The sequence below is a fragment of the Daldinia decipiens genome, assembly GCF_022478715.1.
Source record: "Daldinia decipiens strain CBS 113046 unplaced genomic scaffold F4813scaffold_42, whole genome shotgun sequence".
Taxonomy (NCBI): domain Eukaryota; kingdom Fungi; phylum Ascomycota; class Sordariomycetes; order Xylariales; family Hypoxylaceae; genus Daldinia; species Daldinia decipiens.
In genome coordinates, this window is record NW_026054585.1 from 170,720 (window position 1) to 184,564 (window position 13,845).

The 13,845-nt window shown below is 43.9% G+C and overlaps 7 protein-coding genes across 7 annotated transcripts; 5 read left to right on the plus strand and 2 right to left on the minus strand.

Annotated features, from left to right (window-relative positions):
• Positions 1 to 19: 19 nt before the first annotated feature.
• Positions 20 to 2,088, plus strand: F4813DRAFT_373074 (cytochrome P450). The gene is made up of 3 exons (XM_049244772.1): positions 20 to 148; positions 196 to 1,299; positions 1,357 to 2,088. The coding sequence occupies exons 1-3, from the start codon at positions 86 to 88 to the stop codon at positions 1,705 to 1,707; spliced, it is 1,518 nt and encodes a 505-aa protein (XP_049095839.1). The 5' UTR covers positions 20 to 85; the 3' UTR covers positions 1,708 to 2,088.
• A 622-nt stretch (positions 2,089 to 2,710) lies between these two features.
• On the minus strand, positions 2,711 to 3,833 carry F4813DRAFT_373075 (fusicoccadiene synthase; the record flags this gene model as incomplete). Its single annotated transcript, XM_049244773.1, has 3 exons — positions 3,526 to 3,833; positions 3,178 to 3,463; positions 2,711 to 3,120 (listed from the first exon to the last, which is right to left on the minus strand). Coding segments are annotated over exons 1-3 (968 nt in total), but the record flags the coding sequence as incomplete, so codon positions are not given.
• Positions 3,834 to 4,148: 315 nt separating this feature from the next.
• F4813DRAFT_373076 (cytochrome P450) lies at positions 4,149 to 6,557 on the plus strand. Its single transcript, XM_049244774.1, has 9 exons — positions 4,149 to 4,498; positions 4,572 to 4,703; positions 4,763 to 5,042; positions 5,099 to 5,164; positions 5,213 to 5,288; positions 5,342 to 5,682; positions 5,784 to 5,868; positions 5,918 to 6,078; positions 6,153 to 6,557. The coding sequence occupies exons 1-9, from the start codon at positions 4,261 to 4,263 to the stop codon at positions 6,316 to 6,318; spliced, it is 1,545 nt and encodes a 514-aa protein (XP_049095841.1). The 5' UTR covers positions 4,149 to 4,260; the 3' UTR covers positions 6,319 to 6,557.
• Positions 6,558 to 6,861: 304 nt separating this feature from the next.
• On the plus strand, positions 6,862 to 8,488 carry F4813DRAFT_373080 (short-chain dehydrogenase). Its single transcript, XM_049244775.1, has one exon. The coding sequence runs from the start codon at positions 7,175 to 7,177 to the stop codon at positions 8,150 to 8,152; it is 978 nt and encodes a 325-aa protein (XP_049095842.1). The 5' UTR covers positions 6,862 to 7,174; the 3' UTR covers positions 8,153 to 8,488.
• Positions 8,489 to 8,634: 146 nt separating this feature from the next.
• Positions 8,635 to 9,855, plus strand: F4813DRAFT_373082 (uncharacterized protein). Its single transcript, XM_049244776.1, has one exon. The coding sequence runs from the start codon at positions 8,970 to 8,972 to the stop codon at positions 9,660 to 9,662; it is 693 nt and encodes a 230-aa protein (XP_049095843.1). The 5' UTR covers positions 8,635 to 8,969; the 3' UTR covers positions 9,663 to 9,855.
• Positions 9,856 to 11,169: 1,314 nt separating this feature from the next.
• F4813DRAFT_393258 (uncharacterized protein) lies at positions 11,170 to 12,059 on the minus strand (the record flags this gene model as incomplete). The annotated part of the gene is made up of 3 exons (XM_049247393.1): positions 11,170 to 11,309; positions 11,381 to 11,502; positions 12,013 to 12,059. The coding sequence occupies 3 exons, from the start codon at positions 12,057 to 12,059 to the stop codon at positions 11,170 to 11,172; spliced, it is 309 nt and encodes a 102-aa protein (XP_049095844.1).
• Positions 12,060 to 12,581: 522 nt separating this feature from the next.
• F4813DRAFT_399573 (uncharacterized protein) lies at positions 12,582 to 13,385 on the plus strand (the record flags this gene model as incomplete). Its single annotated transcript, XM_049248187.1, has 2 exons — positions 12,582 to 12,776; positions 12,837 to 13,385. The coding sequence occupies 2 exons, from the start codon at positions 12,582 to 12,584 to the stop codon at positions 13,383 to 13,385; spliced, it is 744 nt and encodes a 247-aa protein (XP_049095845.1).
• Between the last annotated feature and the right edge of the window lie 460 nt (positions 13,386 to 13,845).

The window sequence follows — 13,845 nt, forward strand, 5'->3', positions numbered from 1 at the left end:
ACGACCCCCTCGCAGTCTGCTTAGATTTTCGAGTTTAATCTCCTATTGCCATCTTGCTTCAGTGATAAGGCTAACGAACTTCACCATGTTGAGCACGGAAGAAACTGCTGTCTCGTATGTGTTGGGGGTCATCATTGTTGTTTTATTCGTATGTAAACCGTCTATAAAGTCCAAATGCGATGTTAACGATTATAGTATCCAACTTATCGAGCGATTTGCAACCTCTTCTTGCATCCTCTGTCCAAGATAAAAGGTCCACCAGCATGGTCTGCCTCACGATTGCCATTCATATATTCGCTCCTTCGGGGAACCCTAATTCACGATGTGGAAAAGCTTCATCGGAAATACGGCCCAGTTGTTCGCATTGCTCCAGACGAGGTCACGTTTGCTCAAGCAGAAGCCTACCAAGATATATTTCAATCTCAGCCAGACAGCAAACCATTTTTGAAGGACCACATCTGGTGGGAGACTCAACCAGGTCTCCCTGATACGATCTTGAGTGCAATTAACCCCGAAAAACATTCTCATATCCGAAGACTTCTTGCCCCTGGGTTCACCCCACGAGCTTTACGAGATCAAGAACCTATTTTGCATCAATACGTAAACTTACTTGTTGAACGCTTACACGAGCGCGCTCAGAAAACAAAAGAGGCTCGAATTAACCTTGTTCCCTGGCTAAACTTCACAACATTTGATATAATCGGAGACATTGGCTTTGGGGACTCTTTTAACTGTTTACAGCACTCTCGATACCACCCCTGGATCGCGTTACTTTTTAGTACTGTGAAAGCTGCTACATGGGTAGCATCAGCACGATATTATCCTTTGGTAGAATCAATCCTACTCAAGTGCATTCCACCTTCTTTAATGAAAACTCAGACTGATCATTACCAACGTATTGCCGACAAGGTCGATCGGCGTCTCAATTTCGAAGTGGAACGACCAGATATACTTTCATATGTCATCAAGAATCGTGAAGAAGAGGCGCTACCAATTGGCGAGATCAACTCTACATTCATGATACTAACCACTGCTGGTAGTGAAACTACGGCCACCCTTCTCACGGGAATCATGAACTATCTGGTCAATTATCCAGATAAACTTAGTATACTGGTAGACGAGATACGTCATCAATTTCATCGCCAGGAGGATATCACCCTCGAAGCCTTACGTGGCCTTTCGTATCTTAATGCTGTTATTAATGAGGGCTTTCGGTTGTGCCCTCCCGTCCCTTGGATACTGCCAAGACGAGTCCCTCAAGGTGGTGGCAGGGTGTGTGGTATATGGCTTCCAGGTGGAGTGGGTGACATATGCAAGCAAACCAACATTTATTTCTAGCTAACTTGAATCATGTAGACAGCAGTATCTGTTCAAGCCTATACGACGAATAGGGACCCCAATTACTTTCATTCCGCATCGGCCTTTATTCCCGAACGTTGGCTCCCCGAAGTGCATTCTGACCCCACGTCTCCCTTCTCAAAGGACCGTCGTGAAGCGGTACAGCCATTCAGTCTTGGTCCGCGCAGTTGTCTCGGCCAGAATCTGGCGATGGCAGAGTTACGACTAATCATTTCAAAACTTCTCTGGACGTTTGACTTCGAGGCAGTAGAAGAAGAGAGACTAAACTGGGAGAATCTTAGAGTATTTTTACTCATCGAGAAAAAACCCATCCAAGTGAAGATAAGGCTGAGAAGTGGTGTGAATTAGGAACAGTGTACTTTGAATGGCCGTTCAGCATGAGAAAACCCTCTTGAGTTTTGGGTATATTGGTGTTAGGACTTGTGATTTTCCATGTATTGGCCAGTATCTTCCGATGTCTTCCGACTTAGTTATCGCCTTTGTGTGATGTACCTTTCTGCATTTCTGCCTTGCCCCTCCAAAGGTTCGGTTAGTTCATATGCCTTTTGAGCCTCCGCTAGGCAATTCCTAGGTAGTTAAGATAGGCGTAATGGGAAGTGGTTGCTTCCAACAGCATCCGAGAGGCCGCGCCATGCACGACATATACATGTGTCTAAGACTTACCTTAATGTGCAACAGTGTAACCAATATTAATATCTCCTCTTCAGGCAAATTTAAGGCAATCCTTCCCCCAACATGAGGGCACCCCTGCGGTGCGCCATAATAGCCCGAATTTACGAAGGTAATATGGTGCTGCCGGGGAATGGCGTGTTACGCGCGCCATTCCCCGGCAGCGGCACCTGGAAACCTCGAATATCGACCTTTGCAAAAAAAAATAAAAAAATAAAAAATAAAAAAAAAACCCGGGAAAAGCGTATGGGATTCGAACCTAGGCTTAAAAAAATACGTATTTCGAGAAAAAGATAAAAGTGGAAACTTGGAAAAGCACGTGGCTAATTCTACTTATTTCGGGGATGCATTAAATCAAAACGTTTAAAAAGCGCATAAACAAACTTCCTCTTTTTAGAAATCGAGGTTAGCAAAATAATATCCCTCGTAAACTCAGGCACTCGGGCAATCGATCGATACGATGTCTTAAGTTACATCCGCGCGTATTATTCGACTAACTGCATACAGTGTTATCACTCAATATAATCTATGCTTCCTCTCCATCCTATCATTATGGATTGGTGCTTATTGTATCACAACAAACTCAAGCCGCATATAACTGCCAGAGAAACCTGTTTTGATAGCAGCGGTTGGAAATATCAGTGAAAGGTGTGGTTGCAATAATTTAATTCGAAATTATATAACTACTTATAATGGTGGTATCTCGGACAGGAGATGCTCCACACTAGATTTCCAATGTAACTTAGTCTCACAGCCTCAAGGTAGCTTCGAAGGTCTTGAGACAGAGAGAGGCTTGTTCGTACACTCTCAAGAACCTCGGCGTACTGTGAAATGTACTTCAGGATTTCTGACCGGCATATCTGCTTAGCCTCCCCTTCGGAGACTGACATTTCCGTCATAATCACCCAAATTGCGTTAAAGACGTAATCCTGGCCAGATCCTTCAGCAGCCTCACGCTCTTTCTCCCATGAATACAAGTCATTTACAAGAGCCATCGCTGCATATGCAGACTTTGCTAGCTCGTGGCAAAGGTCATATTCATCATCCGGGATAGTCAGAGCCAACCCAAAACTCAACGTGCCAAACCATATCCTATGATTGGTTAGATTGCATGTTAAAGATAGGGTCGAAATAAGGCTGTAATCTTACAATTGACCAGCGTCGATAATCCTAGCCGGAAGATATTCTTTCAGGGTATCTATGGGGCCTGTTCTTGCTTTTGCTGCAGATTGAACAAACTTAACCCATGCCTTCATTGTTGTTTTCGCCCGTTCGGGATCTATACATTCCATTTCGGAGTAGATTTGGGCTAGCAAGCGCTTCTCAGGACGAGAGTTTGAAGCGACTCTCTGATTAAAAGGGTCCCCGCTGAACGTTTCTAGAATCCCGGGAGACCCGCCAGAATAATTCTTTAGATCAAGGGTTTCTAGTTCGTCTAAGGGGTGATGATCGTTAGAAAAAATTGAAAAAGAGGTATAGTACGCTTGTGATATTTACCGTCATAAAGGAACGCATATTCATTTGCATATGAAATTATTTCGAGTCTCTCTGGCAAGCACTCAGGGACTGTGACTCTCATGAAACTAAAGAGACGCCCTAATCCGCCTTTGTATCCTTGAATCGAACTGACATATTGGGACCAGTCAGTTTGGGCTCTCAGCGTACCTCGGATTTCTTTGAAAAAGTCCTTATGTATACGAAGTGGAATATCGTGATCGAGCCCATCTGTCCTATAAAGGCTCTTCTCCACTTCTTCCGAGTAGCGATATTCCATTTTCAGGTACTGAGATTGTATGATAAACTGCGCTGATCGATGGTGAATTGCCTCTACGTATCGAAAATTATCTAGATTATATACACCGGGTAACCTACGTGAGGTAACCCATTTGATATAGGTACCAAAGTGACATGTAGATAGGTGCCTAGGTATTTAGTTGGTTCTAAATGCATAGTTGAAGTAACTTAGTACCTCTCAGGGTTATTTTGATGCAGCTGAGGTCCATTGTGCCTTTGTGACATGAGCGGAGCTATGGGTGGTGAGTGACTGGATCTGCATATGCATGCTAAGTGCCTAACATATATCGTTCCCTTGTCATTCTGACCTAGATGATTTACCGGCCCATATCGCTCATAGTTTAGTTTGTTCCATGATCTCCTTATGACTACGTATTACTCCAGAAATTACTTCTCCGATGTGTTGATCGTTCTTACTTTGCTGTTCATTGAATACCAATGATTATCATGGAATATGTTACTCATAAAACCTCCCCCTTCGGGGTTCTATTGGCAGTAGTCTTGTCCCCGATTATTTACTTTATCTTTCTAATCGTGTATCGTTTATATTTTTCTCCTCTAGCCAGATTCCCTGGGCCCAAGCTTGCAGCTGCAACAAGTTGGTATGTGTTTTATTATGATTATTGGCTCAATGGCCAGTTTGTATTTGAAATCCGTAGAATGCACGAGGTTTACGGTGAGTAAATCTATAGTATCACATTTATTGATCAGGTACGTAACTTATTTTATCTAACTGTGCTTATATGTAGGCCCTATTGTACGTATCAACCCGGCCGAACTTTCGATCCACGATCCAAAGTTCTACGATAAGCTCTATGTTGTTGAGAGTAGACGCCGAACTGAAAGCTATGATGCGTTTTGCAAAGGTATAGACCATGAAGGTAAGTATCTAGGTAGTATTGAAAGGATCTCTGAATGGGATAGTGAATAACCTTGCCAGGATCATTCCTACTCACCAAGGACCACGACCTACATAGGAGAAGAAGGAAGCCTTTTGAGCCATTCTTTTCCAGAAGGGGGATTACCTTACTGCAGTCAATGCTTAGCCAGGTAACGCTACATTTTGAATCCCGCCTCCGAGAATTTGAAGGCGGAAAGCAAGTCATTCGGCTTGACCATGCCTTCTCAGCTTTCTCGGGAGACATCATTAGACGGATATGCCTGGATGTCAACGATACAGAAGACCGTTTCCTCAATGACACAGCCTTCTCACTTGAATGGTGGATAGTATCCATGTTCAAAATAAAGATAAAAGATTAGTCTAATTTCGTGTTAGGTACGATATGCTACAAGCGATTATACGTTCCATTCCACTATTCACTGGGTTTCCGTGGATTATTTAGTAGGCAACTATACACAAGATTTGCCGGCTTTACTAACAACGCAATAGCATTGCCAAGTCACTACCTGAGCGCTTCCTTTTATGGGTGTTCCCTCGTGGTCAGATGTTTAAGAAATTCTCGCAGGTCCGTATAAGGATGTATTATTTAGTATTGTCAAAAAGTAACACATATTTTAGGAAGCAACCCAGAGTATTAGGAGAGCCATGGCGGATATCTCTAAAGAAGAGGAGCATATTACCTCCGTATTTCATCATGTTATGAAGAGTGATATGCCGGAGTCGGATAAATCCGAAGAACGTTTGACAGGAGAAGCGCAAGTCATGCTTGGAGGAGGGACTGTAACAACCGCACGCACACTCTCCTTTGCATCATACTATATTCTTTCTCGGCCGGAGGTCCAATACCGCTTAGAACATGAACTAAAAGACATCATGGCGGACTGGCCACAGAGAGTACCAACGTGGGCAGAGCTCGAGAGGCTGCCATTTCTACAGGGAGTTATCAAAGAATCTTTACGGTACGTTATTGAAATTATAGTCTCCTTTCAACAGTTTTCCATCAAACGTTTCGCGAGTACTGATATGGCTGGCTCACATAACTTTCTCATCCATACAACAGCCTCGGCTATGGTGTAATGCATCGACTGCCCCGCGTTTCGCCAGATGCGCCTATTAATTACAAAGAATACATGATTCCAGTCGGTGTAAGACAGCTCTTAAGCGAAATCATCCTAGATGCTAAATACTCGGTAGACACCAGTCAGTATGTCCGGATACTTAATGCACTCAGATCCAGTGGTGTACCCGTCGCCAGATGAATTTATTCCGCAGCGATGGGTTGGAGATGACGATAAAGCAGTGCATAGAAACTTCGTGCCATTTTGTAGAGGCTCCCGAAGCTGCTTGGGAAAGAAGTGAGTTTCGACCAATCTATAAAGTTACCTCAGGGATTTATGGTGACCAAACTAATTTACTTTGCTATATCTAGCTTGGCAATGGCCGAAATGAGCCTCGCTTTGGCAGTCCTTTACCGCCCTGGTGGCCTAAAGTTTGAGCTTTTTGAGACGGATGAAAGTGATGTAAAGCCAGTACATGACTTTATGATCCCGCTTCCGAAGCTTAACACGAAAGGTGTGAGGATATTGATCCATTGAAAGAAGAATCATTGGTTCTATCCTAAGTCTGCTGGGGCATACGCGTACATCCCCGATAAGATCCCCCGTTATTGTTTTAGGTGGTATGTATTTTAGGCCTACCAACCTCAAAATCCCGCATCTACATTAGGTACATGTAGTAGGTATCTATGGTGTTGTAACACGTTGGATATAGTAGGTACCTACCTACATAGCCTGGTACCTGTCAGCTTCAATTATTTCATTGTGCTAAAACAAGCCTTTTTGTGATATCTCTACCGTGCGCGTATTTTGGTCGTATGATCTGCTCGGTAACTATTTGTACTTACCTATTTGATACATGTAGTTTGACAGCTTATTGGTGGGTAGCTGCAATGTGTCGTATAATATGTCGTACAGCATAAGCGCGAATAATTACCTTAGGTAGGATGTAAGTACTAACATAGGTACCTATGTATGATTACACCTAGGTTATACCTTGATAAACCAGCCTAAAGTACCTAGATACATTACGAGAGATCATGTAGGCTACTACCTTAGTAGTGTTGGTACATAGGCTGAGCTGTTAAAACATGCACCTAATCTTATAGGTAGGTGCTTAAGGCATCATATGCAGATAAGTCATGTCTTACAACTTCCATGCTCCAACAACCCCAAAACAATAAGTTACCTACCAACCTGCCAGCCAGCCTGCCTACTTACCTAAGGTACGGGTAAGAATGAGAACCCCTGGATGTTAGAGCTTGAATTTGGTCCCTTCCTACCTTACATTGAAATCCAAACTTCACAAGGCGAGTAGAAACAACCTATTTTACACACGATTCTATCCTCCTATAACTTGAAAGCACAAGTCTGATTTCGGTTATTATTCCATATAATGGGCGCACAATGGTCTCAGGTTTTCCCCCCTAAGCCTACCTTCATAGAAGGCAACGTGGGCCCCCAAAATGGCAAAGTATTTCTCGTCACCGGCGGGTACTCGGGGATAGGACTCGAGCTTGCGAAGATGCTCTATAAAAACCACGGTAGCGTGTACATCGCCGGTCGCTCCGAGGACAAGGCCCGCCAGGCAATCAATGACATACGAGCCGGTGCGCCCGCCTCCCAGGGCAGCCTCGAGTTCCTTCGCCTGGAACTCGATGATCTGAGCAGCATTAAGGCTTCTGTGGAGTCTTTTAAAGCAAGAGAATCAAAGCTTCACGTCCTCTGGAACAATGCCGGTGTCTCGCGACCGCCCGTTGGTAGTGTCTCGAAGCAAGGGATCGAACTACAACTAGCGACTAATTGCCTTGGGCCATTCTTGTTTACGCGACTGCTTCTACCCTTGATAGAAGAGACCGCCTCTACCGAGCCGCCCGGCTCTGTCCGCGTTATCTGGACTTCCAGCCAGATCGTTGAGCTCTCCGCACCCCCCGGAGGCTTTGATATGTCTGAACTCCAAACGCCTTCCAAAGATCAACTCCGAAATTACATAATCTCTAAATTTGGAAATTGGCTTCTGGCATCGGAAATGGCGAGAACAGTTGGTCGCACGTCGGGAGTCGTCAGTGTGGCCTTGAATCCCGGCTCTGCTTACTCGAACCTCTTCCGACATACACCGTCCCTCTATTTTTTCGCATGGCCTTTGCTCTATGCACCAAAGATGACAGCGTATACGGAGCTTTACGCTGGGTTGTCAAAGGATATAGGCTTGAAGACAAATGGGTGCTATATCGTGCCCTTTGGAAGAATTGCGAAGGAGAATGACATCAGACAGGACCTTCTAGAAGCACTGAAGCAGAAAGAAGACGGAGGCTCTGGAAAAGCGAAGGAGTTTTGCGATTATTGCGAAGATAAGGTCCGTGACTATTTCTGAGTTAATGTGGAAGTAGTTCCACTATATTATATGTAACCTACCTAGGTACCTACCTTATGGTAGTTATTATTAGATAATTCGAAGTTATGAAGACCAAGACACATGTGGTTTGACTTCCTAATCCGCATGAAGGTATTGTCATCTAATTGTTCAATTGTCTTTTCTCATGTATCGGCTTGGAATCTTGTCGACATATGTCTTGTGCCTTGCTTTAATGTTTGCAGGTTTCTTTACTCTCCCGCCTCGGAGTTTCAGAGCATGGCCGGCGGCGTTTGTATTTACTAGAAATGGTCTGAGCAAGAAAGCCTTGGTACACCAATATGATAGGTATTCCACAAGTACCTGTATCTTTCTGTTTGCATGTACTATAGGTAGATTACCTAGGTAGGTAGGTACCTGATTACCTAATGTGGTCCTTACGTATTTCCTTGGTTTATTTTTAAGCTTAACTTCCCCGCATTGTACCTCACAATGATTAACAGTTGGAATCCACACCCATACCTATGTAATCTTCACACTACATAAAAACTACACTAGGTACGTGAAACATCTAAGCTAACTGATGGTTGTATGATGACTCACGGGGACCCCTGTCCCCACTACTAAGGAGGGACACATACTATAAATAGACCATGTCCCCGACATGGTCTCTCAGATATTTCTTCCTCCTTAGACAAACTTTAATACATCGTCTCAACACCATTGATTTCATAGTTATTACCTTGTTATTTGCTTTACCATACGTACGTACCTACCAACACTAACGTGTATTGGGAATTGCAGACAAGGATCTTTCTAATACCTACTGTCTACACAGATGGACACGATGGTAGGCTTACCCTTTGGAAAAAAGCAGAAGGCAACGCCGTCAAATTCTTCGCAGCAGATCCAATTTACATGGTCTGACGACTACGTATCTGTGGGTGCGGATGACCAGTTTGTGTCAGTTGACCACGAGGACTTATACCAAGGAGAAGTCCACAAAGATGGCAAGAATGAGGGCGAGAAGAAGCATATGTTCTTCCGTCCCAATGTGACGGTCAACGTTTTCGGCAACAACGGGTCGAATTCTGGAACTACAGGAGCGGAAGGGACCGAGCCGAGCGTCACAAAGCCAGTCAACGAAAAAAAGACCGAACAGATTCATGATACCGTAGCCGATCTGACGGCTAAACTTGCAGCTTTATCCCAAAAAGTTGATGAGCTTTCCGAGTTAGCATCCGCTCGGGGACCTCGAGTTGAATGCGGTTTGTGGAACACGGGGGAGGTTCGTTCATCGAATCAACCTTCGAACAACACCAGAGCGCGAATCTGGTTTGAAAAAGAATTCAAATCTGTTCCGAAGGTGACGACTGGGATGTCCTCAGCCGACGTGTCTAAAGATGCAAACTTTAGAGTGTCCGTTTATCCGACAGAAATAGACACAAAAGGATTTAAAGTAAATGTACATGGCTGGCATGATACGATGATATATTCCTGCGGGGTGTCGTGGGTCGCTATAGGCGACTAGTTGTGTACGTACACCGCAATATATACCTGGTGTATAGGAAGAGGCCATCCTACTTCTACGGCGTCTATTGTGACCCACCATGGATACTATGGCCCCAGAAACTTGATAAAACATAACTTCCCAGATACCTTAGCTAGCTAGATTGTCTACATTACAGTTAAACTTGAGATTTTCTCCATCTGTCTTGTCTAAGTTTTCATCATTTATCAAGATGGTCTGACTGCTAGAATCAAGTACTTCATTCTCCTCGTCCCTAAATTCGAAACCGACAGTAATGAGAGGCAATTGCTGCGACATATTTATTGGGAGCTCGTTGAAAAACCTGTCTACACTAAAATATGTGTTAGTACCTGTTGATTATCACCGGCCTCGGGATATTTATATACTCACATGAGTAACTCTTAAAACCAGTGAATCATTCGCGAATCTAGGCTCATTGGAATGTTGTGTTCGAGATGCTTGAATGAGTATTGCGAATCATGGTGATCTTGCGTACTTTCTCCCTAGTGCTCAACTATTTTGCTTCTATCGGAGAGTTTGGCAAGCGTAAGTTTGCAACTCAGCCTGTAGAGCTGCTATGTACCAAGTAGTTGTACCAAGATCAGGGACGATGTTTGGTAGAGCAAAGGCCAATAATTCCCCAAAACAAAGTGTAGACATAAATTGTTGTCCTGTTTTTACAAACGGATATCTTCAGAACAAGAAGGCATATAGGAAATGAGACCCCATGATGAAATGTCTCTAGCCGATCTTTTACGAAACCTAGGTCCTAGGGCAGAGTGCAATCAGATAACCAACGTAGAACATCACAAATTATTGTGTTGTTTCTTGGTTGTATTGACGTCCTCGGAATTACTTATTGTACTAGACTGTGATAGACTGGAATTGTCTAGGTGAATGATAAATACTATCTACTATGTTTGGCTCAATAGACGCCAGAAGTTCTTGCGAACGATTTCGATTTGGTTTTAGGGGTTAAGGGACCCATTTTTTCCTTGTTGAGGTCGTAGAAACCCATTGTATCATCGACATCGACCAGATCAACATGCCTCACGTTGCTATTATTTCAGTTAGTATATCTTAGGGACTGATTTGCGTATTGCTTCTCGTTCTCAATTATCTCCTCGATCTTCGACACGTTCAGGAGAGCTTGAGGTGGGCCTCGGACGGCGTCTTTCTCTAGAAATATGACTTGCGCTCGCAATTAGGTATAGCTTAGAAATAGTATAAATAGCGAATATGCGAAATTTTATATTAAAGGAGTGGCTTGGACTATCGTGAATGTAACCCTACTTAAAAACTTCAAGTGAATGTGAAGGCGAGCAACGTAGTAGTCGTGATTAGAAAACCTTTAGGCCCAACAGCCCAGAATTGTATGTTGATGACAGACAAGTAAGCTGCCGAAGTGTGCTGACAGTCCGAAAGGCAATAGAATCTGATACCCTGACAGACGACTCGGTAACCCATTCTAACGTCACCATGCCATATCTTGTTGCCAAAATTTGCTTCAATATAGCCCAACCACAATATCACCACGGACCCTAGCCGTAGCGTGTACTTCAGCCTCTAGATCCAGCTTGATTCCGACCAGGAGGGCGGCATCCTTGAGCTTACCAGACTCATCAACAGGGCCCTTGAGAAGGTTTCCTAGTGTAATAATATTAGCACTGTAATTGGCGGTGTTATTTATGGCTGGATTTCTGGGATATGTATCATACCAACTGGCCCATTAGCACTGCCGGATAGTCCTGGCATGGGGAGACTATGCTTCAAAGCTCCACCAGCATGTCGGTCCGCTCCAGCGAGCGAGTTTCCACTAGTGGTGACAGGACCTCCAGTCCTATGAGTGAATAAATGTTAATTTTAAAATATTTACTGTACGGGTTGATATGACTGACGAAGACATGATAATTCTCTGTAGTTTTTATTGGTTGATCCTTAGGTGTTGTTAGCCGCTGGGAAGTTAGCCTATGATTTAGGAGACACTTACTTTATCCCTTTTTGACAGGGATGCGTATTATTTCCAAATGTGGTATTAAGAAGTCCACCGTGGAAGTCTTCACGATAGAAATAGAGTGGAAGGAGTTGAGATCGGGTAGAAAATGAGTTAATTGCTACCAGGCAAATATTCCGATCACTCAAAACTCTGTTCTAAGAGCTGTCAACTGTCTGTTTCTTCAAGACGAATATGGCTTGTCACAAGAGACTAGAAGAAGCTTTTATACACATCTTCAAACTTTTCGAAGTTACGATTATGTCTATCTGTAGACTCTAGTGATTGAAAGGTGAGCTACAAGATCATCGTATGTCGGTTAGATTCTAAGCCATGACGAGTGCTGTGCGAACTCACCTCCGTAAAGTCATCCAAGCCTCATGAGATCCTAACGTGTTGGGCATCGTATCCTAGATCCTCTATTCGTAATTTCGACAAGAGGATAGGCCTGCCTTAACAATGGAGAAGACCGTGTATACCTTCTAATCATACGATCCAGGGGGAAATAAGCATTGAAAGTTACACTTCGGCACCTGCAATGCATGACAGTTCATTGTCGAGGCCGTTCTGTGACGACACGGAGGAAACGGAGGCAAGTCCGGAAATCCTTAAAGATGTCTAAAACTAGTATTCTTACTATACCTGTTTTTCTTTCAATTCAAGATGCATTGTTAGCGCATTGAGCACATGAATTTGGCTCAGGTTACTCCCGAATAGCATGGCGGTTGGGTATCAATACTTCCGTGGGCGAGCAAAGATCATTAGGAGATCTGCTGTATCGCCTCGCACAGATACGCAGGTCCTACCGACGGGGCTATCATCTCGGCTATCCACGAACATGGATACGAACTCAATGAGAGCATATATACCCCGCGTTCAGTTGGACTTGGTTTAACGCCGTGAAACGCTCAATCAGAATAGCAACTATGTCGCAACCCCTCACGTTTCTCGTCGCTTTCTCCGCCGTCGTTGGCACTTCCGAAGCCATCCGACAGATTCAGTCAGATTCTAAGAGAAAGGAGCATCGAAGTCGAAAGAATAATCTGATAGTGCGGTGTCCCAAGTCGTCTCAATATAGCCCTATAATTGAAGGGAGGCGTGTAGTCCTATCTGGTGACAAGGTGAACAGCTTCCAAGCTGCTTTTAGCAAAAACATACTTAAGCTAATAAGTTTCTGATAGCTATACATTGATACAGGCACCGAATATGACCAGGCCTTCGGCCATCCATTTGCTGGATATTTCCTTCCATACCCTGATTCAAAGTACTCTGGTCTCGTCTCAACAATCTGCGACGAGCCACCAATCATGAATTGGATATATATCGATCGAAATACGTATGAGATCAAGTTCGGCACTCGTCCATCGGCACAGCCCAATTGGCCTGGGCCTTTCGATTGCTCTCGACAGGACCGTAGGTTGACATTTTCTGGATGGGAAGGTTTCCTGGCCGTCAAGGAGGGCGATTTTTGGGCATTATACTTTGACGTCGATGAAGATAATCTAAAGTCAAAGGTAAAGAGTGATACTCTAGTATTAGATATAGAACTACTACGCGTAGAGATGCGTGTTAAACCCTCTAAGGAGGAGAAACCGTCTGCTGGGGGCTCAGAGGATACCGAATCCAAGGAAAACCCTTCAGGGTCAGATGCAAAGCAGTATGAGCAAAGGAGTGAACAGAAGGGGGAAGTCGCTCAAGGGTTTGACCTGGAGTCGCCAGATGTGGATTGAACTGGTAAATGTACGCCAGATACTTGCAATAAACCACTTTCCCCCTCTACGAAATTCGTACTGGAGTTATTTGATGTCAACATATAAATCAGCTGCCCAACCCTTAGTATTCCGTTCGGGTGTTTGATCATTCCATTAGATACCTTGAGACGTTTTGGACGATAATTTCAGGAAAATCCCATAAGAGAAGATACAAATAAGCTCTATATCTCAAACTATGCTGGCCATTAGCATGCTACGGAAGTCTACAGAAAATACTCATCTATTCTAGGCAAATTTCGCATATAAGGTACGCTCGTAGCTCTTCACGCAACAGTAGAGTTGCTTTCCTAATGTACGACCGCCTCATCACAAGACCACCTCTCTAGGCAATAACTTAGAAACAGCTACGACGTGAAAATTGAAATCGTTACATATCTAGACTACCTACCCCAGACTACCCTCCTGTCGGAACCGAGAG